This window comes from Plectropomus leopardus, chromosome 18 (assembly GCF_008729295.1).
Source record: "Plectropomus leopardus isolate mb chromosome 18, YSFRI_Pleo_2.0, whole genome shotgun sequence".
NCBI classification, from domain to species: Eukaryota; Metazoa; Chordata; class Actinopteri; order Perciformes; family Serranidae; genus Plectropomus; species Plectropomus leopardus.
Window position 1 is genome coordinate 8,794,819 of NC_056480.1, and position 27,080 is coordinate 8,821,898.

The 27,080-nt window shown below is 40.9% G+C and overlaps 1 protein-coding gene across 2 annotated transcripts in view; it reads right to left on the reverse strand.

Moving 5' to 3' along the window:
• Positions 1-27,080, reverse strand: part of rbms3 (RNA binding motif, single stranded interacting protein) — a 379,413-nt gene that overhangs the window by 157,707 nt on the left and 194,626 nt on the right. For both annotated transcript variants that reach the window (XM_042506228.1, XM_042506229.1), the window contains one exon: positions 7,277-7,368. In XM_042506228.1, coding sequence (XP_042362162.1) covers positions 7,277-7,368 — 92 coding nt within the window. The remainder of the gene's footprint in view (positions 1-7,276; positions 7,369-27,080) is intronic.

Genomic DNA, 27,080 nt, shown 5'->3' on the forward strand with positions numbered 1-27,080 from the left:
GGACACCCTTGTCGATGGCGGTTTCACGGGGAAAGTGCTGATCACGGCACTGGTTCTGACACCATATGCTTCGCAAACAAACACCGCGGTGGATGTCAGAGGGGAAATGGCATCAAGGTGGCGAATGGAGAGGTGAGTGATGCTGCTGAGTGAGCACCTGCATCCCCAAACTCTGTCCAATTACCCATTCACAATACAACGCATTTCCCCCTACATTCTCCACAGATTTAACCCTTACTTTGGGGGGAGGGGGGGCTTCGTGAGCTGTTGTCAGCAACCAACTGCAACAGCACTGTCAGCCATGCCTTTGATTATCACCCAGAGGTCACACTGTGTTGAGCCCTACCGTGGGGTTCTGGGTGTCAACGGAGCTAAGACGTCAGAGGAGTCACCTTTAGAGGATAATAAGAAGACTGCTGACTGACTGCGGACCACCCAGAGGGGGAGCCGTGCTTTTCGCATGAATATAAATGTAATATTGACAGGAAATCTTCCCCAGGAGAGAGGAAGGAAAAGACAGCAGAGCAAGTGGAAAGGAGTGAGAATAAATGAGAGGGGGGGTTGCAAAAGGACTGAACACTCTGGTTCGTTTCACACCGTTAAACCATCTGAAGCATCCGCTGGTGACTACTGCTTGATGGGCCGGTGCGAGGGCTGTGTTATCATAAACATTTGGGATTCACTTCATGGAGGCACTTTAATGATGCTTTTAGCATAATTCCCCCACTGTAATGTGAAGTGAAGGGCAAGCAGCGCCTTTCTGTCTGCCTGTAGCTTCTGTGAACCTTATGAATATTGGCGATCGGAATGAGGGGAGTGACGAAGGCACACTGCACCACAGGCTTCGCCCCAGCTGCTCAAACCAGGGCATTGGTGAAAACTCCTAAAAATCAATATCATGGCTTTGTTGAACCCCTGCATGATGGCCTTACACCTAGTGACTTATCAAGCAATTTCACTGTTGCAGAAAAATTTCCTCAGTAGGTGGGCTCCTGCGATGTTAATCATTTGGTGTAAGTTGGACACAAAACTCAGTCTGAGCGATCTGAAGATTTCTTTTTCTGTTATTAATGTTCCAACAAAAGGCTCATGCAAATACTAGTCCAGCACCAAACAAAGTTGTGTTGTTAAGAAACCAAAAGCCAGCATCTTCCAAGCGTTATATGAAAATGTCACGGCGACGTAGAAAAACATTAAGTTGGGAGATATGAAACAAAATCCAACATCTGCAAAACATGATGATGTCAACATCCACCCAAACTCTAACGTTGTTAGACATTTAAAATATCATCAACATGATTTTTATTATGACAAAAAATTTGACGTCAGTCTATGAGTTCAAAGTCTTTCTGAAGTCAAATTGATGCCCAGTGCCAGCTGGGGAGAGGGTGTCAGACGTTAGTCTTCTAGTGGCATTAGTGACAATAAGCGCAATTCATTGTATAACAATGAAAAAGCACTGTTACAGCTGTGTGAATTTTTTTTAATTTTACAATATTCTTTTTTCCCTAAAAAATATATTAGAGTGAAAGAAGTATTTGACGTACCAGGATTCAAAAATAAAAACCAGACAGGAATTTTACTTAAGGATCAAAGAAGTGAAAATAAAACAAATCCACATGCATCTTTATGAGCATTATGGAATTTATGGTCAGATCCAAAGAAAACAAACATCAGCTCTGAGTTTTTATCAGCCCTAAGTATGTGTAACATAAAAGCAAGTGCACATTGTCAGAATCCATAGGATGTTGGAGTTGTTTTGCTAATTTTAGGCTGTCCACATAGAGAGGAAAAAGAGAAGAGTGTGGAAAAAAAAACAAAGTAGAAAAGGACAGCTTTGTTTTCATCCGGGCTGTTATCAGCAGAAGCCGACTGCAGCGAGAATAGGGAGGGATGATTTCCATAAAGACTGGCTGTTGTCTGAAAGCAAGCAGCTGTCAGGCGGAATTACCTCTCCGACACAGACACCACAATCGAGGGCGCCCTTCCCATAATTCAGTCTGATTGGCTCAAGGGGAAAATGGCAGCCTGCGGAGAGTGAGGCGAGCGGCTGGTTGACAGGTTTGCATCTGCGAAGCTAGACGCGGCGTTTACCTGTTATCATTCTGTCTGCTCGACGTGTCACTTTTCACAGCTCGGAAAGCTACCTGAACAAAGTGACATAGAGAATGGAGTCCGCGGTGTGAGGAGGCAAATATGTGCCTATACTCAATATCGCTCTCAATCATGCACGTACGCACAAAGACACACACACAGACACACACACACACAAACATCTAAAGTATAAAAGGTGGGAACACTAATTTGTAAAGCGTTCTCTTGCAACTGATTATTAACCACGTTTCTTTGTATAATACATGGAATATGGTTTTTACATACAGTACTGTAATTTTAACACATTGTAACACAGTAAGTGTTTTGCTATCTGACATCTTGTTGTTTACTAATGCGAGACTATTTCAGTGATTCAAACAATGCTGTTAGAGCAAAGCATGCTTTGCCTCTTGATATCTTGATATATCATCCCAACATAACTAGCAGACCAATGAACTGTTTATATTGAACCATCATTGTTTAAAAAAATAGTTTGATATTTATACAAACTATAAGACCACAATCATGTCTTGGCTGTAGTTATGGATCCCGATCTAGAGGTGATTAGCTTAGCTTAGCTTGCTGTCACACCCACACACACACACATTCAAGTTCACATACAAACTGCCACTCGCTCACACAGATGTACACTATACACACACTCTGCACCTATGCTAAGTGCTCTTATCTGTGACTTGTGTAGAGGTGAGTGACAGGAAGGGAGGCGCAGGGGGGAAGTGTCCTTTAGGTATCTTAATTATGGCTCCTCTCCTCCCTCTCGCTGTCACCGTCCCCAGGGGAGGGCAAGACAAAAGGAAGGCAATGTTTCATCTCTGCTGCCTTGGTATTTCAAATTCCAAGGGGAGTAAGAGGAGAGAGACAGCAGGGTGTTACATTGGAGGAAGAAGAGGAAACCAAGTAGCTCTTTCCTTTTCCCTCTATTTCTCTCACTGTGCCTCCTCTGCAGCTGTGTTCAAAATAAGCCTCCTTAATAAAAGCGTTTTTAATGGCATCAAGGCGGCAAAAAAAGGCACAACTTGATTACTGTGACGGTTTTATTTAATGAGCTCAAAGCCTCTGGCTCTGACTTATTGTGGGAGTCTTGTGTGGCGTTAGCATTCGTTTTTGTGATTTACACCTTCCTCGATGCGCACCTGGGTTTCTCATCCAGCCCCACCAGGGGAATGCTGCTCCGCTATGACAGAGAGGAGGGTGTCAGAGACACCTTGGCAGGTAGGCAGACACAAAGACAGCCTGCTGTTAATTATTGATGGGAATAAATTGCACTCATTGGATGTTTGGCAGGGGAACACATGGTGGATGTGGATACAAATGTGTTTATGGATGTGTGTTCTCAGAAAGGAAAAAAGATGGCACGCGAAAGCGGCTTTAAAGGGATAGTTCAGATTTTTTGAAGAGTGGTTGTATGGGGTACTTATCCATAAATACTATATCAAAAATAGTAGTTGTCACTCAGCACACCCCCAGTTTGGAGAAGAGGGCAGGAGTCTGACATGGAAGCTAAGCAATCTGCTGCTGTGGAGGGGTCAGCAACAAAACATACTTTAGCCACCTACAAATAGTCCTCCCTGAAAAGGCAGTATCACTTTAACCATATGCTATTTTGAGAGTATTTTTAGCAATTTACCTAAATGTCAGACAGCGATTTTCTGCTGTATTGCTCTTGTCAAAGTCAGACTTCATTGAGAAAAACGATAATTTAACATCACTGAACACAGGAGCTGCTGATCTACCGCTGCCTCAGCTGGTTAGACTGGTCTCTTTATTATGTGACCTCAGCATTGTAAAGGATACATTTGGGTTCACAAAGGTGACACGATAACACAAACTAACTAACTGATAAATGCAATGGCAGAACAGCAGCTCCTGTCTTCCTTGAGCTAACACCACTGTTTTTGTTAATACAGCCTGATGGCTGATGAGAGCATAGATGGGGAATTGAAGCCATTACTGACCTCCCCGTCCAAATGGGCTGACTGATGGAAAAGTAATGTGGTGAAAATACTCTTGATATATCATACTCTTAACCTGATATACCTTTCTTTTTAAAGTGGGACTTTTTTAAAGTGCCTAAAATACATTTTGTTGCTGACCTCTATCCACAGCAGCACACTGCTTTGTGTTAGTTTTTAAACTTTTCTTTCTTTTTTGCATATTTCCAGGGAATTTTCTTGTGACTTTTTACTAATTTCTTACTCCTTTTGGGGCCATGTCTTGTTATGTAGCTCACTGCCTTCTTCCTCTGTTTTTTAAACAAATCAGCTTGCTGAGGTTTCTAAGGGTTTATCATAAGAAAAGGGGGTTCGTGAGGGGGCACGGAGGGGGAGGAGCCAGTAGAGTGATGAGAGTGGTACCTGGTAAAGAGACGTTAGAGAGATGCAGAGGTAGTCTATAAAAGCAAACAACTCCTTAATGTCTCTCACAAGTGTGATAAAAGCACAGAGCTGCAGCACAGGATGGTGGCCTTTCCATTTGTGTGAAAAGAACAAGGGAACGTTGAAAAAAACTATTATACACATATGCTAATAGAAAATGATTTTGCGAATGTGCCCACACGCACACCTATGCAAACAAACATTCTTAAAAAGGTCAGCTCTTTTGTTTTGGGACACAAGACCTCTCTCATGAAAATATTGACTGAGAAAAAGGGGAGCAATGCAAAGTGCGGTTCTTAAAATGAGATGGGCAAAGAGCACGGCTTCCTATCTGTATTCTGAGAGCCTGGCCTCTTATAAATATTGGAAGAAGGACAGTGGTGGGGAGAGGAAACGGCCAAATGGTGCATTTGAGAAATGGCACACCTGAGCACCGCGCCGAATATCATCTCCTCCTGTCAGATCTCATCCCATTTGATCAAAATAATTGCCACCTTCATCGTTATCATCAATTCTGTCATCTTCAACCGGTGCCATCGCCGTTCCCCATCTCATCAGGGCTTCTTTGGCTTCAAGGGGGGGATTTCTGGATCAGATCAAATGCAGACCATCTCTGTCTGGGAAAATCACTCAGAGTGTACCCTCATAGTCATCACCATATTCATTGCTTTAATGCTACTGACATTTTGTTCACCTATTTAAATATTCTGACACCAGCAAATCTTCGGCTTGTACAAAAATAGCATGGTTTAGCCGCGCGGGCTCGTCTATCATAGATGTCCACAGAGTGGGCCCTGCTGTGGTTTAGTCTATGATGATTCTCTCTATAGTCAGCAAGGATATGAAAAATTTAGAAAAGAAAAATGAGGAAAGGACAGCTGCTAGCCTGGACTGAGGGTCGACACACGCTCAGCAATATCACTGCATGTTCTTGTTCTGGCACCAGTTCTTTTGGGAGAGTGCGAACCAGCCAGTTAGCCAGTCGACAATCTGCTAAAACTGACAGACAGCCAAATATGCAACAATCAAGATTTAGTCACAGTCTTAATATACAAGACTCTGAAGTTAAAGGAATGGTGTGTAAGATTTAGGGGAGTTCAGTGGTGAGGGTTGCAGATTGCAGCCACCTAGAAGTTAGATTTCCCTTTAGAGTTTAGGAGGTTTTCACTGGGAGCCGAATTATCCACAGTGGTCTATTCCTCTCCAAAACAAACTGACAAGGTGATTTAAACAAGTAAAGCACTTTTTTTAAACTTGTTTGTGTTTGTGTCTTCACTTTTCATCATTTTGTCCCCTCACTTCCTGTGATTTGCAGGTACGTGAGCACAGTGCAGGAGGAACTCTTAATGAGTTTTTTCTTTTTTTTTCCCCTCAGCAGCCCAAATTTGTGTGAATCACAGGGTTGATAACAGATTTGTTGATCCGGTCAGACCTGATCAGATCAGATCGCATGAACTGCTGCAAAGCAGCGAATAAAAACTTTTAGACCCAGCGCAATTAACAATTTAGTTTCACTTTCACTGTGCCTGGTGTTTTGCTGCTCCCTCTGTGCCCAGAGTATGGTGTGTGTTCAGAGAGTGTGCTGCAATGCATAACAGAAAAGTAAATATATATTTAAACAGCATTCTTAATGAACAATGCAGCTCCCAAAATATCAAATCAATACGTGGCCGTAGATATTTTAATCGTGGCAGGCTGCCACAAATAAATGAATGTGTGAGAAACCCTGTATGAGATCCAGACATTCAGGAGGTTTTTACTGAGAGACAAAATATTCACAGTTTAATGTTAGAAAATTTGTGTTTTTCCTACACTGTTCACCATGAAGGCACTACTAACTACGATGGCTGACACGAAAACCAAATGGCCCGATCTAGAGCCAGCGTTTGTGTTTGTTCTGGGCTACTGTAGAAACATGGCGGTGCAACATGGTGATCTCTGCAGTCAAGGAAACATCTCATTCTAAGATAACCAAAACACAACACTGCTTATTTTCAGGTGATTATACACTAATAAAAACTTCTTATATTATATCATATTTCTGCTAATACCTACACACTAGACCGTTAAATAGTACATACGCACACACTGCCAATGTGTTTTCCTCTAAGCCATACCTCTCCATCTGTGTCTATATCTATCAACCTGGCTGCATTGTGCAACTCACTGGGGCCCTCTTTGTACCACTGAAACAGCTTGTCTCATCTGCTTCCACTTAGCAGCCTAATAATCCTGCACAACATCGGACAAGCGGCTGGTCAATCTTCAGTTACAGCAGAGCCAGCTTACAGCCAAGATAGTTTGCTGTGGAATAACGCCACACACACACACACACACACACATTCTCTCACATATAACTAAGTCCACATAACCACTTGAAACAAGGTACTACATGAACAAGTCTTGATACTGGGTTGTATTAGACTACAGCTTTGCACTGTCACAGAGCATGTCAGTAAGATAAAACAGACCCACATGCACCGCAGTCACCTCCCAACTTGTCATATAACCCCAGAAACACACTTACAAGCCCACATTCATGAGTCGTCTTATATTACATTGAACAAGTTTGTCATTAAACAGCAAAGCACTGCGGAAAATCACTTTCTATAAAACTGTGTTTATGGACAGAACAAGTTTTGGTGGAGCTTTCAGAGCCATCAGCATCTATTAAGTGTGTTGAGTGTGCGATATTAAATCCCTGGAGGGAGTTAAAAGCGTAACAAAGTGCTAATGATAATGCAAGAGGAAGCGGTGATGCTAACTTGTTTTTAAACACTTCTTACCTTGGCCATTTGGGCCTGCACCCCGGTGGCTTTGAGAGACGACACGGCCTTCTGTGCTGCAGCTGGGCTGTCAAAATCCACAAAGCCATAGCCTGGAGAGAGAAGAGGAGAGAGGGAGAGAAAGAAAAGAGGCATTAGTAAAGGAAAAAATGAAGGCAGATGACTAACAAGGAGAATGACAGGCACTTGGTAATTGTAGCAGTAATAGGTTGGTAACATGACTACAGAGGCTGCCAGTTCTCATATCTGGTGAGCACTACATTGTTTGATAATTAGCGACACTGACGTTCATAGGGGGATGCTATGCATCTTAATTAGTAGCATGGATGAGCGATTTAGTAATAACAAACCCCGGCACCCTGCCCACCTCCACCTCCACACACACACACACACACACACACACGCACACAATGAAACACACACATGCAAACACACACAGAGATACACACACTTTTGCAAAAACAAAATCAGCAGTGAGTGGAGTGCAAATCAGGAATACAGACAATCACTGTTGCAGTTATGTTGAAGAGACATTCTTATTTAACTTTATATACGGACTATTTATTTATACATTTTAGTCTGTATATAAAGTTTGTACATCATTTTATTATTTTTCATCATATTTATTTTTGAATCTGTGCTATTATCCTTTCATTTATCTCTTATTTAATGTTTAGAGTCTTATTTGTTAATTTAAATGTGTCTATCTACAGGTTTTATCCTACCTCTGATATTTCTTCCCTTATTGCAGTGTTTCCTCAGTTCATAGTTTTAATGAGTGCTCTTATTTTAGTGCTTTTAGTGTTAAATTCTTAATCACAAAGTCTTGTCTTTATTCATGTCCTTGTGTGTGTACGTGGGGGGTAATCAAATAAAGTCTGACTGATTGATTACTTGTAGTTTAAGATTATTTACATATTGTGAAAAGTCCACGATTAAAGAAATAATACACACACGCACACAGACGTGTCAATTATTCCCTGAGAACATCGAGTCATTTCAGTTTTCACTTGTTCAGTCTTTTGATTTTTGGAGCCTGTGAAGTTGGCTGGCCCACATCGTGTTCCCCAGCACCCGGCATATTAACACAACCCCATTTCAAAGCCTCCATAATCCTCTCCCCGGTAACAAATCTCTCAAAGGTTGACAACATACCACAAATGCTGCCATTTCTCTCTGTCTTTCTTCAAATATATCTCTCTTACATACACATAAACACTTGTACTTGTCGAACGCAGCCTTTCTGTCCACCTTCTCACTGTCTTTGTCCCTCTCAGTCTCTAACACGCTTTCTCTCGACATCTCTCTCTCTCTCTCTCTCATATTTTTCCTGCTATTAACAGCCACCAGCCCCCATCTGGAAATTCATCACCGGAGGAAAGCGGAGGGAATGAAATCTGCGGCTGTGATTTATGAGTTATTGTGATCCCGACGTTCTCCGGGATGTATCGGAGACGGGGGTCACGTCTGTGTTAATTAAAATTTGGTGGCGGATTAAAAGCAGTCAATGGTGCCCTATGATCCACTGTTTCAGAGGGAAAGTGTAATTAGAAAAGGATAATGGGTGTGAGGTGGGGGGATACGCGCCGCTGTGGTTACCCCACCATGCTACGAACCATCATACAGAAACACGTAACATTTTTTATTCTCGCCATGAGTTGTTCTCATACAAACATCTCACTTTCTGAAACATTCGAGGTGTGTGTCTATGTGGCGGCGGTGGAGGTGATGGTGTGGGGGCCGGGGGTTTGGGTCATTTTCCTGTTGGATGACGGTGAAGGAGTGTGGAGTAATGTGAAAATCATAACCTGTGGCGGAAGAGAAATCGAGTGTGAGGACTGATTAATGGCCAGCTGTTAGAGTGGGGCTGGGAGGGGGGGGGTCTTTAATTGTGGAAATATGAGGAGCAACAGCGAAAGGACTCAAATACAGGTGGCAGTCCAAATAACCGTACCCGTTCTTTGAAAATGTATAATTCCCCAAAAAGAGACTGCAAGTAGGTAGTACATACCAACATTTTGCCACATTAGTAAGCCAATAAATGTGCCACTTTTAACAGTATTTAAAGGTCTCGTGTGTAAGACTGAAGGGGATATATAAGTATGTTTTCCTCAGTGTATAATCACCTGATAGTAAGAATCGTGTGTTTTGTTTTGTTTTTTTTACCTTGAACCTACCTAGAATGAGGTTAGATTAGAATTAAACGAGTTATTAAAAAATTTACCCCCCCCCGATACAGGTGTCATAAATTTTGAAATAAGCTTTAGAGACCAAAACCACCTTTTTTTGTACCAGCCTATATATATTTATTTCGGCTGTAAAGGTGATTATTTTAAATGGGGGTCTATAGTAAAATGACTGGCTCAAGTGGCCATTCAAGGAACTGCAGTTTTTGGAGGTTGTAGGTTGCCACATGGATTAAAAGCGCCAACCATGGCACAACTAAAACAGGGAGAGGAAAGCGCTTTTGTTTTCCACGGTAGCTATCCCCAGAGTATAAGTATATATAGGAGTTCTTTGCAGTTACTATCCTAGTGTTGGAACAACCGAAACAAGTGAAACTGTAGAAACAAAACGAGTGTGTCCTGTGTTGTTGGTTGCTAGGCTCTAAGGAAAATTAAATATCGATCTGACTGTCTTTGCAATAGCGGCACCAACAATAATATTACTTGGAAACGTTAGGAGGGGAAAGTGAAGAAGTTGTCCATTTCCACTTGAATTTGAAGGGTTGGTTAAACCAAACTACAAAAAAAACAAACAAAAAAACCCACTTTTTCTTTCCTTTAGTGGAATCTAGCCAAACAGATATTGTATAGTGGATTTTCTTTGGCCAGTTTTCTGCCTCCCTCCAAGTACAATGGAGGTGAATTGAATTTTGGATGTGGCGAGAGTGAAAGCAATGTGTCTTTTCAGAGACAGTCTCCCTGTCACTGTGGATAATCCACAGACAACACTGTGAACGGTTTTCAGGGGACTACAAATGGATGAGAAACTACCAACATAAAGTGTCTTTGTAAGATGTTGGGCCACAACAAACAGCTTCACTGTGCCTTGGCACAGACTGTACAGTCACTGGAACGCCACTGGAGGGATGAACACCATTATTCCGAAATATATTTCCTGCTTTGGTGTGTTGATGATGGTGGTGGAGAGTTCTGTGAAAAGGGCAGTTCCATATGGAAAGCGTTTTTTGAAGAGTTTACAGTTTTTTCCCTGGCGCTGGTAGTGGAGTGCCATCTTCACAGTCCAAATCTCCAGGGCCGATCTGAAAACATTTAATCCAGATCAGAATCATCTGGATAGACTTAAGTTGCAAAATTGGGTATTTCAAAATAAGGAGATGTAATCCTGATTCTGCAAATTGGGATATGGATTTGAATTTTTCATCTAGTGAGTGACACATTCAATTTACTAATTAATGATTGATAATGATAATAATAATAATAATAATAACAATAATAATAATAAAATAATTGATTACATTTACAGAGTTTTTCTCAACTCAGAGTTTTTCAGAGAAAAAAAAAAGTAATAAATACAGCGATAGTTAAACCAGGGAGATAGTTAAAACCAGCCCAACATAGATAAATGAGGATAAATAATGTCCGTCTATCTCTTCTAGAAATTTTTGCAAAAAGCACATATTTAATTAGACAATGTTTCATTTGCATCATTAAACATAAAATATCAGAAAACTTATGATACAAAAAGATAACTGTCTAATGCAAGTAATCAACTGGGGACGTTTCATAGTGATATCTATTATTTTTACCCTAGCGTCTCATTATAAGTATACATAAGTGTATCTACATACAGGCATATCTTTAAAGGCTGTTTTCCTAAAAATTATCATTTTTTTTCTGGCACTCTGAGCCACAAAATCTCCACTTCAGGAGGACTTACATTCATCAAACACACTAGTTTTGTGACTATCTGTATTTTGAAGGTTTTTATACAGGGGTTTATTCATATATCATCCATAGTCTGATTTATATATATCCTTTATTAAAAACAACAAAAACAACAAAAACATGGTAATTTTTTGTAATGGATACTGACAATACATTTGAATTTATTTAGTAATAAAAAAAAAGATATCCAAAATTCCCTCTAAAAACATTTAATATGAAAAGAGATGTCATACTTCTAGCGATCATCTAAGGAAGTTTTGGCAGTATCTATTGGTTAAAAGTTTTATCTGCACCAAGGGTGTCTCCCCTTAATTTGTAACATGTCCATGTTTGTCTTTCCACAGTGAGGAGATTTATCCAGAGTGACAGGCATAGTGTTATTTGGAAAGACATGTTGCTGTTAAATCTTTTAAAAGCAATTTTTCAATGCTGTGAACATCACAAACAAAATTCCATTCACCTCTGCTGCACTGGGATGGAGGCAGAAAACTCACAGATGGATCTCTCTCCAAACGTGGGCGAGAAAAACAAAACTACCTGCATGGCTAGACAACACCAGGGGTGAGTGCTTTTTTTTGTAGTTTCGGTGAACTAGCCCTTTAAACACGGTGAAACCAGACATTGCATTCTCTTTGGATCTAAGAACACATTAAAAGTACATTAAGAGAAGCACACAGATTGTTACCGAGGCCCTCTGGGTGACGGCTGCGTCTCTTTAATAATCAGAATATTCCAATGGTGGATACCTGGGACCCCCAATTACAAATTTAATATTCACCCCACTGCCACCTGGAGTGCACTTATCAAACTTTCAGCAGGATGAGGATTTCAGAGAATGCTGACCTATATTCAGACGGCTCTGAATGGAGGAAGAGGTGAGGGGAAGGCAGAGAGAAAGAGAGCCAGAGAAAGGGTGTGTACAAAAGAAAGGCAGCGTGAGGGAGGGTGTTATTTGAGGTCATCTCAATGCACTGAAGAAGACTGAATCGACACTCAGCTTGCAGCCTCCAGTAATAGATCCAGTTTGCTTTTCCCCTGTGCAGTTATTGAAGCTGATATATGCATTATGATTCTATAATGTGGAACGTTTGATCTGTAGCCACAGGCTAAAACTGGTAAAGACTTGTTTTGTTGGAGAAGAAAATAATAATTGAGGGACATGAAGACAGCTTGACTCTGAATTTGTGCTTTTGTCAGGCCGAAGGGTTGTGGAGGTTATGGAGGGGTCTTTGTATGTGTGCGTGTATATATATGTATGTGTGTGTGAGCTGCTTCAATACTTGAGACAATCAGCTCTAACATTAGACCACTGAAGTTAAGTCATTCTGGCTCATCCTCACGGTTTAAAGAGTAACGTATAGGATTAGATAAAGACATAGTGAAATTCTGAGGATATATTCAGATTTAGGATTGGGTATAATTTCCAATTTTTATGAAATTAACCTACATATTGTACAGTAAGTATAGTACATGAGACATATGTTCCCTCAACATTCAACACTTGGAAGGACCCAGTGTGCTGTTAAGTTTGCACTCCACATGGAAATTGGACACTAATAAGGTAGGCTGCCCCTAAAAAGAGATTCTTATCATTAGTCAGAGATCCTCAGTAGACTGCGATAGCTTCATGTCGAGCAGTCAGTTGGTAGATTTCCATTCACCCTCAAATTGCACAAACTGAAATCGGGAATATAAAATACGCCTAATGAAAACACGTCGAAAAAACTCCCATTTATCGCAAAAGAAGTTTTTACGTTAGCATGAGCTGGTATTTCAGGTGATACGAAAAGCAATATTTTGCAAAACTGGAATGGAAACACTTTTTTTGCTTTTATAGGTCACACGATGAAGGAACTGGCTCCCTCAGGCATGATGCAGTGGGCACTACAAAAGGTGTTATTGCATCACATAACTCTTCAAAAATTGAGCACAATATTCGGAAGTTTTGAATCCACAATTCCTCTGTGAAATCGTGGACTATCACCTCCCAAAAATCCCTCATATGTGGCCGCTCCCTCATATAAGGGGCAAGCCCTTCCAGTGTTAGTGCGGTGGCTGAAACAGTTACCCTAATGTTCTGAACATCCATGACTAAAAACCATCAGAGAAGGAAGAGGGAAAATGTGTTTGTGTTCATTTACAGCATGGGCCAAATCACCGTGATTTCACACTAATGTCAACAATCGCATACAACTCTGGATTGCAGACATATGTGAAATCGGCAAACTTGTTCATTTCTGTTTTCATTTAAGCCGTAACTCTTACATAGATATATAGTTAGACACAATGGTCTGATCTGACGGAGGTTTCTGTTGTGCTTATTTTGTATTAATTTGCTCTCTCCTTTAAGAAACCAAATTTAGCATTACCCAACAGTGATATCTTTCTGCCACAACTACTAATTTTGGGTAAACTTAAGCAGTTGTTTTCTTAAATTTATGACCCAACAGGTAAATTAGGTCCTTAACAAAATATAAAAGCATCAATAATATATTTAAAGGAATGAACACACTTTGAAATTGCAGACGTTCAGTGCAAAACTGTTTTTGAGCAAGTTTGCTCTTGGCAGATGGAAATCTGAAATCCTGAACCCTTCTCTACTTTTATTATTACCTGGCACCCCATACACAAAACTTAACGATTGTCTTTTCAGATCTTAGCTTAGCTGTTTGCTCAGCATCCTTGAACTGTATGTATCCAGAAGTTACTGCAAACAAACACTGTGATTCAGTTTATAAAGTGTGTATGGACAGGAACTGTGCCTATAGCTGTGTATGTTTCCTGGCGAATCCAACTGTATGTATGTATTTGGTTAGTCCTTAAGCAAAAGAAAAAGTAAGTTGTGAAGAAGCGGCAGGGTCAAGAAATGTTACACTCAATTTAAGACATCGCATCTCACACATCCAAACAACACGTACGCACACCTACACACAGATGCACGCACAAGAATGTGTTGCTGAAGCCAAGTACATGCTGTACTCCTACTGTATTCACTGCGGGTACTCTAGAGTTTCCATCTTGAGTGGGTTGCAGAGGGCAAGGTGTTGCTTTGAAGCCTCTGCAACAACACAAACATCCAATCGATAGCTGTCACTTAAAAGCAGCTCAAAGTGACTGACTGCATACGTGGCTGCTGATAATGCGGCACAGCTTCACACTAATGTGCATACACACATACGCGGCGCAGGGACACGCACACACATACTGTATGTACAGACACACAGACTGTCTCTCTGTGTGGAATAAAGAGAACATGAGCTGCCATATCATATTTCCTGGTCTGGCTTTAACAGGGAGCCTGTCAAGATAAAAGGACCATCTTCAATCAGTTACTACAGGATGGTGCAATGCTACCACTGCCTCCACTCCACTGTAGCCCCAATGGCTGTGTATATGTGTGTATGAGGCAGGGTGCTCCCTAACACAGTCGCCCTGCGGAGGTGTAGAACTACAGTAGATGCCACCTCGGGCTACGCTCCGCACAAAAGTCTTCAGTGAAGAGCGGAGATAAGGGACTCATTACAGTACGTGTATCGACGTATCAATCATCCATGCATCATTCATGCGCTGTCAAATTATGCTAATCCTAATTACTTCTGGGGAAATTACCATTCTTTATCTGCTAATAGTCAGGATTGTTTGGGGTTTCCTACCCACTATATCCACCACCATTTTCCCCAATATTTCCATTTTTCACATTCTAATATTCAGCGCTAATGATCCCATTTTGCACAGCATACAATGGAATAATAATGCCCTAAGTATGAATAATGAATCAACGACAAGTCACGGAGCATTACAATGGTGTACGGGGCAAACAGTGTAATTGTTTACGTCCTTGTGAGTCATCAAGAGGGGTTGTGAAGCTGCTGTTGCACATGGGTGATTAATCATCACGGTTACACGTATGTTAATAATTCGTACTTTGCATGTATAAAAGTAATTATGGCTAAGAGGGGAGATAGATGGGCCACACCATGGACAAATATGCATAACAATGCCTGTAATATGACTGTTATGATTCATGGTATAGTTGTAGCACTGCACGGCGTTCCATCCGAAAGTATGTGCATCGCTCTGACCTTCTTACTGCAGATGCTGTATTTGCATGTACAGATTCCTGTATGCCACTTTTACCTTTTTAGGATTTGTATATTTGGCCTTTAATAAAACTATGTAATATAGTGCTGAAATGGTTTGTCAATTTATAAATTTGTTGATAAATGACAAATGAATTGATGAAGATTTTGAGAATGGAGACACTGCGCGTCATTTATCAAAGCCAAATATTCTTTAGTTCCTGCTTCTCAGATGCGAAGTTTAGGCCTGCAGCTGATGCAATTTGTTGATTATTTGTGATAATCAGCTATAATGGTGGTTCCTAACCAGTGGGTCATAGGTCCATTCTGAATGGACCAACAGTGACTTGTGAACGTGTCATGTTTGTAAAAAAAACAGTTTATTTTGAAGTACATTTCCAGCACAGAGCCTTTATTCTGAAGTGACTTTTCTGTTTATTCTTGCAATATGTTTTAATTATTTGTGTTCTAAGCAAACGTGCTAATTACATTTTGTGAAAATAAATTGAATATATGTACATTTATAATGTGTGGACCTTGAACTAATGACTATGGTTTTGAGAGCACAAGGTTATGTTGTTAAGTCAATCTTTTTACTGACCGACATATTTTCCTGTGATAAATGACTTCAATTTAAATATTCATTCTTATTTTACGAAATTTAAAAAACTGTCATTATGAAAGTTACATGATACTTAATTAATAAGAGAACATACTAACAGACTGTTTATTATATTGGGACTATTAAAAATTAAATATTTAGTTGAGTACCAAACTGTATTAGTTTTGTATCGGGTGAAAAGTAGAGTACTACAAAAGTTGTTTATTTTTATTTTAGAGAATGAGGAACATAGAGGGAAATTTTACTTTAAGCACCAGTTTGCGCTGACTACATTAAAGCAAATGTGAAATTCAGTTGTTGGCATCAAACTGTGGAATTTTCTACAGAATGATTTAAAGGGTTGTTTAAATATTTTTTATTTTAAGAAAATGTATTACGAAAGAACAGTTAGATTTTATGCAGTTGGTAGGTAGAATCTGTCCCTTTATTCAAGATGACTTATTATTGCTCTTAATTCTTCTCTTGCTATTTATTTATTTTTCTTTCTTTTCTTTCTTTTGTTGAACTGTAATTGACAGATCATCTTTTCCTTTTCTTAATATATGTTTTGAGAAAGGGGCAGGTAAGATTTCTGTCTTCTTCTTGCCCCTTTTTTCGTCATGGAATATGTATTAGAGTTGTTCTGCATGTAAATATGATTGTTGTGCAATAACATTTGTGGAACAAATAATGAAATAAAATAAAAATGATGATTATTTTTCTGTCTATCAATCAATTAATTGTTTCAGCACCAGTGAGGTTTAAAGGTATGCTTTTTTATATCCCTGTAAATTGAATATAATTGGGTTTTGTATTGCTCAAAGGAGAAAATTAATAATCTGAGGCAGTCACTAATGGCCCTGGGAAATTGTGAAAAGTAATTTTCTCTTTATTCTTAACTTCATAAAAGGTCCAGTGGGTAAGATTTGGAGAAACATATAATCAGAAATGGAATATAATCTAATATGTATGTTTTCTGAAGTGAATAATCACCTGAAAATAACAATTGTTGTGTTTTAGTTACCAAGAACAGGACGTTTATGTAGGAAGCAGGTCCTCATCCACTGAGATAGCCAGGTTGCAACGCCACATTTCTACAGTAGCCCAGAATGGACAAACCAAACACTGACTCTAGGTAGGGCCATTTGCATTTTCATGTTTTTGTGTCCGTCCCTTGTTAGCAGCCTCTTGGCATCGAGTTAAACTGCACATGAAAAACACTGATTTTTAAGGTGACACTGCTTTCTCAGTGTTTTGACCAGTTTTAATCACCTGGTATGTTTGTTTTGGAGAGGAGGAGACTTCTGTGGTTAATTCGGCTTCCGATTTAAACCTCTTGAACGATTAACACTGACAGAATCCTAATCGTGAGCTCATGATTGGCAAATGGGACATGGGTTGCAATAATGTGATTCTCACTGCTAGATGCCACAAAACCAAACACACTGCTCCTTGAAGTGATTATGAAAGTAGGTGAATAATCATAAAAATATTTGTTAGTTACAGAGACACGGCTACTCTGCCCTTGAGAGAAAAAAAAACAACTTTTAACCCTACATACGTGAGTGAAAGGAAGCTGTTGAAAAATGTAAGTGATTGTACATTTATAGATGTCTTTGGTCAATTTTGGGGTTTGACGAGCTCCTTTGCCCTGCAGGGAGGGTGGATGGTGGTTTTGGGACGCTGCTGTGAACTGTGCAAACACTGAAGGGGGGGTTTAAATAGCGAGATGGCATCCATGACTAACTGTGGCCAAGTCAAGACCGCCATGGTCACACTCCAAACCCAGAGGAGAGCATCCTCACTGGGACTGCATTCTTACACCCTCCTCCATCTTTCCTGCACCACCAGCAGCTGACTGATGATAAAATTTTGTGGCTTCCCTCTACTAAACCATACAGTGGTGTGTGTGTGTGTGTGCGTGTGTGTGTGTGTGTGTGTGTGTGTGTGTGTGTGAATGTGTTTCTGTGCCTCTGTGTTTGCTGAATGGGTGTGTACAAATGCTTGTGTTTGACCTCCAACTTTCTTGTTTGTGTGTGCGTTTGAGGGTACGTGAGTAAACAAGGGGAGGACCATAAATCTATCTCTCAGTTGAACGATCCCACAGAGAAACATCTGCAATGCATTTATTTTTTAAATGTTATTAAAATGTTTGCTTTGGGCAAGAGACTCCTGACCACATCACAGCCGTCACAGCGCTGACACCACAGAGAAGTGACAACTCAAGAGGCAACACTTCCCCAGCTGGGCCTGTCACAAAAACGACTTATCTTAAACGATATGTTGTCCCACAAATAATTGCGATAAACAATATTATTGTCATTTTGAGATAATTTTATACCACTGATATCGTGATATTATAACAGCTCCAAAACAGAGTCAATTCCCATAGACCCTCATGTTAAAATGCCCAACTTAACAGTAGAAATAAACATGTTTACAGCCTGCTGCAGAAAAACACTTTTGGTGTTTATGTCTAATTTCAACATTGACAGAAACTGCACTGGGGATAAATTTTTATATAACTCACTTTTACATTTCATTAAGGCCCAAAGTAACAAATTTAAGGGCAGGATCGCTTGAATGACAGGCTGTCTTCGAGGTGTCACTCCAGTCTGTGAATCAGACCCACCCTTCGCTCATCCACATCTTCACCCTTTAGACTAAATGTGGTCACTTCTGGCCCCAAAATACCAAGACAGCTACGGCCGAAAGGTCGTGGCTATAAAACGTCTGCCCACAAGCCAAGAGGTAACCTACCGTAGCTCCATTATTTACACAATCTATAGCTCTAAACCCATATAGTGATTCTGCACATACGTACCTAAAGAGACAAGTTAAAATTAGTAAAAACATGCAAGCACCAACACCCAAAAATGCTTTCACGCACCCACAGACTGCAGCTCTTGGAACGACTCAGAAAATAAAGATCCCTCATTTACTCGTCCGCTGTCACCATCCTGCCTGCCTTGTGTTCGGAGACAATACCCATTTGTTGTAAAATAACTCTCACAGAAGCCTCCTCTATATTAGACACAGGCGAGGAGATAGCGGTACAGGCAATTAACTTATCAACCCTGCAACATGGATTTATAGCTAAGGCATTCGTCTCGGGCTGAAACAGCAGCCCATTGGCTGTATTGTATTTCTTGTCATCTTCTCTCACAGGTGGAGGAGTGTCCTTGTCAGAGAGCCGCAGTTGGGATCTGCAGAGGGCAAAGTGCCAGGGCTCAGGGCCAAGGGGGCCAGTGGCAGCTCATTGTGCAGAAGACAAACTGGACAGGAGGTTGGAAAAACAAATTGCTCATTCAATATGTGTGCAAATGATACAGATGGGTCCTGCGCAACAGTGACGTACCTACAGAATTGATGCACATAGTCAGTTCATAGCAGATTCGGTGCCCTAGGTAAGCCTCCCAAATACATCCCTTCTCCCCCATTTGTTTTTTGTTGATATTTATTCCTCCTTTATGCCAGAAAAACAGAAATCTACACTAAAAATAATAAAACTGTTTTAAAGTAAGTAAGCCCCTCATTACACTGCTTTTGAAGGAGTAAAAATTCAGTGGCACACATTTGAAATCTTTTATTCCCTCTGCGATTTGTCTTTTAAATTATCTTTAAATATTACTTTTCTATTTTATTTTTTACCTTTATTTTTATTTATTTGATTGAAAATCAAACTTACTTTATTCTATTTATAGATCCTTTTATTCCACTGAACTCATTGGCAAATTTTATTTTTTACGATTACTCAACTTTATGTGTCGACATTTTACTGTATAAGTACAAAGCAAGTCCTTCAAACAAATTGCCCCTGGCAGGATTGATAAAGTTATCTGAATCTGACTTCATGAAACAACCTTCAAAATAATCTTTCACATGAAAAAAATCTAATAAGAAATAAAAAAAAATAACTGCTCCAAAGCCTTTTCACTGTCACTTCTCCTCCTTTTCTCTCCAAAAGCTACATTTTACAAAATTACACTGAATACATCACGGAAACGTTATAATTTACCTTCACCCAATATTACCAACCCACTATGTAACTTACTACAACCCCTGGGAGCTGTTAGTTGTGGCCATCTGCTGCTTAGAGGTAATGTTTATCAGCCTTCTGATTTCAACACAGAGTTGTTGTTCTTTTATTCTCTCCACATAAACTCCTCTGATGCTCACTTGAGTCCACTTTAACTTTGAACTTAACCACTGAAGATGGCATGGCGTGATTATGGTGCCAACCTCGGAATGGTGCCGGCCTGTATCGCCTATGGCAACCGCTGCCACGGCATATGGTTGCACAACGATTGGCAGCATGTAAGTAAGGACCCTGTTTAACATTCAGCCAGCTCTGATGCTACACATTCTCTCCACTGTTATTCTTTAGAAATTCATACTATATTGAGTTTCAAATAGAAAGTGTCACCACGAAGCTATTCTGGGAGCACTATGAAATGTGAAACGTTAGATTAACATTTTCACAGGTCGAATATTTAAGCATTTCAACATATGGGTTCACTGTAATGATCTCCTCTCCATCTAAGCATTTCGTTTCTTCTCCATTTTACTCTTCATCATTTTCTGCCCTCTTTCCTTTGTTCCTTAATTAATTCTGTCTATTCACACTCATTAGCTATAGCACAACACCATATGGCTTCCACTACATTTTCAGCGATAAATTCAGCATGACAGTCAAGACACTGTTTAAAATACTGTATGTGTGTGTTACAAGAGAGATACAGTAATGTTAAAATCCTCGCTAGGGTGCTAAAAAATGCTATCAAGGCAAAAGGAGGCTTGTTTCAGGACACCTGTCAATTCGTTTCACAGACCTGAAGAGGCGTTCAAAAATAAAATATTCACACACTCATTGCTGACATTCACTGATTTAAAGTGCATTTTGTGAAATTGTGCAGATATGGACTTATACGGACAGTCAGATTTGTAAATGACATCAATGCTCAGTTCCCTGGTAGCTCCATTAGCTCGCTCGCTTAATAGCAAAACCTGATGTGTTTGGTACAACATGTGAAAGGTTTTAGACCTGAAGGGTGTTAATTACTTGTCAAGAGGTTGTTAAAACGAGACCGGTGGCAAAAAAACACTGAGTAGCTATACAGAACCCCCACATGGATATCTCAGAGAACACACACACACACACACACACACACACACACACACACGAATACTATGTGCATTCACACATGACTGAGTACTCATACTCATGAGTGTGCGAGCAAACACAAACTTGGAAATACTAGCATACACACGCATGGCAGAACATGAATGTGTTAACATACTGTATATTCATATTGATACAAGTGCACACACACACACACACACACACACACACACACACACGCACACACTCAGGTTAGAATGTCAAACAGCCTTGAATAGCTGCTCATTATAGCGCCCGTTGATGTGAAAATGCCAAAAGCAGTATAAGCACATTTTTACACAAAGAGCAGGTGCAGTCCTTCACTCGCACCTCTCTTTCACTTCACCTATAGAGCGTCTTAAAATACACTCCCATCAACTCATGCTGGGTGTTTCTTTTTTTCCGACACGTTATCTCCATTTGAGCGTCAGGCTGTAATAAGCAATATAATCATGTCACGGCCTGAGAGCGCCACCAGCGAGGCGAGAGGACAGGCTAAATATTTGAACAAAGCCGGATCGATGAAATTCAAGCGCCCTCGGAACATGGGAGGAAAATCTCCCCGGTGGAGACGAACATTAAAATCCGGACAAAGACAAAGTGTCCCATTCCTATGAACAAGTACGCAGCGCATTTCTGTTCTCTTGCATCTGTTAGTCATTCATGAGGAACGGCCCAGCCGCCCCCAGCTAGCCTTCCTCTTCATTGCAGTTATGATTTATGCCTTCCTTAACTAATCAAGGGTATGATCATTAGTCAGGGGATGTGCAAGGGGCCAGGGCCTTGGCAGGTCAGTGGAAGGACTTATCTCAGAGCAGTTGGGTCGGGGATAAGAGATGACTCGGGGTACGCCCCCTCACCTTCCACCGGTGCCCTCCGAGGCATTTGTCAACAAACAGGACAAGGATAGGGAGCTCCGGGGTGTGTTGTAAAATGGATTGAGCCAATGGCGAGAGAATGGTGCTGACAAACATCTGCAACGGATATTCCCAAGAGTCAGCTTGTTGACATTTATTAGATTTTTCTGTCTTTGCTTGGTTCCAGAATCAACAATAACACTTCATAAATGAACAAATTCCCAAAATTCATAATGAATCTGTGTGCAAAAAATGCATTTGGGAGGCCTTGGTCTATTTTGATCTGGGATTCTGCAGTTTCACCTCACTGTGACCTCCACAAAACGAACACTCACACACAATCATTAAAAATGCACGCACATATACAGACAACAACCACACTGCATGCAAAAACAGCACAGGAAGTAGAGGGGATACAAAAGGTCAGAGCTCAAGGAATGCAGCGCTGATGGCCCCGGCTGCTTCTATTTATGACAAACTTGGCCAATCAAATGCCTGCTTGGTGAATGGCCAACTTGGAATGGGGGGGGGGCGGCGGCAAATAAAGGAGAGAAAAAGGATTTTGTGTGTGTATATGATTGGGAGGGTGCTAACAAAGGCTGTGGGTGTTATCCAATGAGGTTCTGCATGCTGAATCTGTCCAAATCAATGTGATTATCCCTCAGCTATTGCTAATTAGAGTCATTAATACGCAATGCAAGCAGGAAACAGCACACGCTTTCTTTCCCCCCACCTTGCTCCTCCAGCTGATCTCGCCTCTTTCTGGAATGGCTTTTAGGGAACTGAGGCATTTGGAAAAGGTCCGCTCTTGGCCACATTTCAGTCGAGATTCTCATCTGCACATAATTCACTTTCAAAGGGCAGAGGGGGCGGCAAAGAGAATCCTTAATTGCGCCGGCACCGTGTACAACATAGACAAATGTTTATATCTCAGCCCTCTAATGAGAAACCAATAACGGATGCAAAAAGCACTCTCTGCCTTTTCTGCCCCCCCCCACCCCCGCCCCTGCTCCCTCTCCACCCCAACCCAAACACAGATACACATGCACACGACAATGAAAAACAGGCCTTTTTGGAGAGCGTCACCTCATTCATCAATAGCCCTTATGCTCGGAGTCATGCAATACTCTACTCAGACACTGATGCAGCAATAAATCTGTTTTTATAGAATGTAACATTGCCTATATTTCTCCATTAGGCTGATCTTGTGGTAAGGGCATGGGATGCCTCAGATTGTAATGGTCAAGCCTCTGACAGGCTTTTAAATTGAACCATACGGAGGCTGCATGCAGCTCAGCACAGCCATGCAAAACTGATTCAGTGTTCAAAATGCAAGGAGTTCAGCATTTAATGATCAGCATGCAAAGACATTTTGCTGTACATTCATGATAACTATTTTTTTTTTTTTATCATATGCTACTTTTATCTCTGCAATCAAATGTTTGGATTACTACAGGTCCCATATTGTACAAAACCAGATTTCCATATCTTTTAAAGGTGGTACGGGTGCCATATAAATACTGTGAAAGTATCAAAACATTCAAAACGGAGCATTTCAGACAGAGGGTGGATGCAGGTAGATACAGGGTGACCCAACGAACTTTTTCCAGTTCATGAATATATATTCATTACCACATGGATTTTTCTTTTTTTTCACTTTGAATGTGAGTAAGATGCAAGAGAGCATACAAATAAAATAAAATAAAATGAAAATAAAGCGAGGACCCCCCAGACCAGCAATGGAGGTTGGGTTTAATTATTTATATAAAGCCCTTGGCCTCTTGCAAAAGTGGTGCCCTGAGCAAAGCACGTCAAGTATGGCAGTTCTTATTGCAGTTGAAATCCAAAATACAAGTATGGACCTGAAAATGAGCATGAAATTGACATAAAAGCTAACTTTGTTCTTTTGTTTGTCAGGGAAACCGTGGACTCGATGTCCTGACAAAATGGAATTTGTATAACCGCACAAACTACATTGTCAACCTATCTGAACAATACCAACTCATTAAAACATCACTGTTAAAACCACTAACGTCTAATACAGCGCATTGCACAAAGGCACAGTCGAGTATGACAACTCCCCCTTGACGTGATACGATGCGTTTGACATATAATGATGAAAAAAAAAACTGTTTAGGAGCATTGCTCAGAATGGCTACTTTTTGCTCTGAATTTCTACCCTAATGTCTTGTAAAATATACAAAATGCTACATTTACTTTTCAAATGGTCATTTTCAGGAAAGACTAAGTATAAATGTTCCTGAAAAATTAACCTGCAAGTGTCTCTTTAAGCATAATTGGGATTTTCTGGGACCAAATAGGTAGTGAGCCTGTTTTACATCAGGTCACCCACATAATAGAGTAAAGGCGACAGTAATTCTTTCAAGATGCAAGTTTATGTAATGCCCTTGTGAGTTTTTAACATCATCATACAAAATGGATGGCAAGTTACGGGGCAAAGAATTGAACAACAACAAACTGCTGAAACACACAGCCACAAGAGACTATCTTCTCATCTCATCTATCTCCCACCAGTCAGTGTGGTGGTCCGTCGCGGCAGAGCGCCAGTCAGGCCGGTGAATCTCGACGCAGCCTTATCTCCCAGCGGCGGAGGAGGAAACGGAGGTCCTTTAAAGGGCTGAGGTCATTTCCTCTGCCTCTGGGCTCTGGCAGGAAAAATAAAATGTCTCCATTCGGTCAGCCCTGCTTTATTTCAAATGCCGTCGCTGCCTTTTAAGAGGCCCTTGTGGGCATGGATGGCAAATGAGCGGTTTTGGTTTCCCGCAATCTATTCCTTTTCTCTCTCCCTCTGCCATTCTCAATCCCCAACTCCGTCCGTGATGCAAACCCCAAATCTCTGCTGTATTTCTACAGTAAATGTGAAAGTGCACAGACAGATATATAGATAGACAGAGTACGAGATCAGGAGAGAAAAACAGAGACAAAAAGCAAAGGAGAAGCGGTGTGAGAGTGCGGAGGAGCATGAGAGCGAAAGAGATGAAGAGCTGAATGCCTCCTCTAACCCACAGCGCTCGACAGCCCTAAAGCCCTTTCACAACTTCCTGTTACCATTTCTCTCTGAACTGGGCTACATCCAAAGCATGTGTGTGAGTATTTATCGGCATGCACAGTTTGTATGTGACTGTTGTGCACCCTTGCAAGAATGTGTGTTTGTGTGTGTGTGTGCCTGCAAGCCTGTGTGTCACAGAGTGCGCAGAGAGTGAGGGAGTGAGTCAGCGCTGGGAAGATAGAGAGGCTCATTGAAAGGCCTGCGTGGTGCGGTGGTGGAGGAGAGCAGCCAGAAAAGGCAGACAGGCAGGCAGGCACACATGCTGTGATGTTAGGAGGAGGATTGATAGATCTGTTGCATGGCCACTGCGGCTGCAAGAGCCGAACACACCTCAGGCAGATGGATGGGGAGTGCGTGCAGGGGTACGATTAGTCTTTGTGTGTGTGTGTGTGTGTGTGTGTGAGTGTGCCCTTTGTGTTTGAGTGCGTGGGAGAGGTGCATAACATGGTCTTGGTGTGTACTTTTTGTGATGTGGCACTTCAAACAGGCCTTTGCAGCACTCACACACACTCGTCCATCCACTGAGGGCAAATGTATAGATGGATGTACGGCAGCGGGTAAACAATGTGGGTCCATGTTTGTGCGTAGGCGACGGCCGTACCTGTGTTGGTATGCATTTTCCCAACACTTGACCCGTAAGTACAGAAAGCGTCATCACTGTTTTTCTGCTTTTCCACAACAGACAGCCTTTACTCCCACGCTCATGATTCCATCTCACATATCATCAGCGATCCATCTTCCCAGCCTCTCTCTCATATTTAAACTATTTTTATGGTCTTTCTAGAGATGTTTTATCGACACAACAAATAAAAAACTTCTGCTATAGAAAGGCTTCAACATTTGACATTATTGTATTGAAATAAAGTGAAGTTCTAAATCCAGTGTATAGGTAAAGGGTGTAAATGCACTTAAGGGTACATGAACATTCACATGTCCGTTATGAGAACCAAGTTATCCCACAGTACCTGCAAACATGTGTGTGTTATTCAACCACCTGAAAAGTACAAATGCAGGAAGACAGAGAGTAGCCCACTCTTCCGTCTTTTAAGTGGTTACATCTTAAGTATAATCTCGACATCCCTGAAGTGCATAATTAATAGATTAATTGTGGACAGTGCTTTCTTGCTTGCTGTTAAGACACAGTTTTAGGCCTACATATTCTTCTGCTAAGTATTTTTTACCAGATATAATGGATGGAGAGATTTAGGGTTTCCATGGTCAACAAGCAGAAAACAGAAAGTTTGAGTGTGGCAGCACTGATGATAAAACTGATTACTGTGTATGTGTATGTGTGTGTGTGAGACACAGAGATGAAGAGAAAGAAAGAGGAAGGTGGAAGGTGGACTACTGCACAATGATTCTTACATTAATAAAAAGTCACTTTCCCTGTCCCGCCTGCTCAAAACTGGTGATATTTTTTTAATAAACTCACTTGCTTACCCAAATAGCTGTGAAGCTATGGTGGCATCTAACTTATGAAACTTTGCACTAATGCCATAGTTTATGTAAAAGCTCTAACCAACTTTGCCAACAAATATGTCCAGGAGGTCCCTAAGAACTTGCTCCATGCCAAAACCTGCTAGATGTTGATTGACCATGATATGCTGCATATCCACTGCATGGTCTGGACTCGACTCGACTTTCTTTTGGTACCAGTTCCCTTTCTGTATTTTATTTTCTACTGCTGTTAGGACTTCCCCAGTGTAGGCGGGACTCTCAGCTGATTGCCAATGGGACGTCGTGTGAAACTAATTTGATATAATTATCAGGAACCAAACAACAGAACATCAACACTCAGTCAGTTGTATGTGGTAGTGCACATAGTGCATACTTTTGCAGGCTAGCATTTCTAAAAATCTGGATTGAGTGAATTAAAAAAAATTTAGTCGCTATTGACTGTAGCTTGAATATTTTAAAATAGCAGGTCAGCAGTTGAGTTGAGGAGAGCTGTATCCTGCCATACCATGCAGTGAACATGTGGCAATATAGTCAAAAAACAACACTTAATCTACATGAATCAAAAAGGTCTAAAAACTTCACAATCAACTTAAAAAAGACACCAAGACATCTAAAAGCCTGCCCTCCATGCAACATTTTTTCTTGTTACATAATTAGATATTCTCTA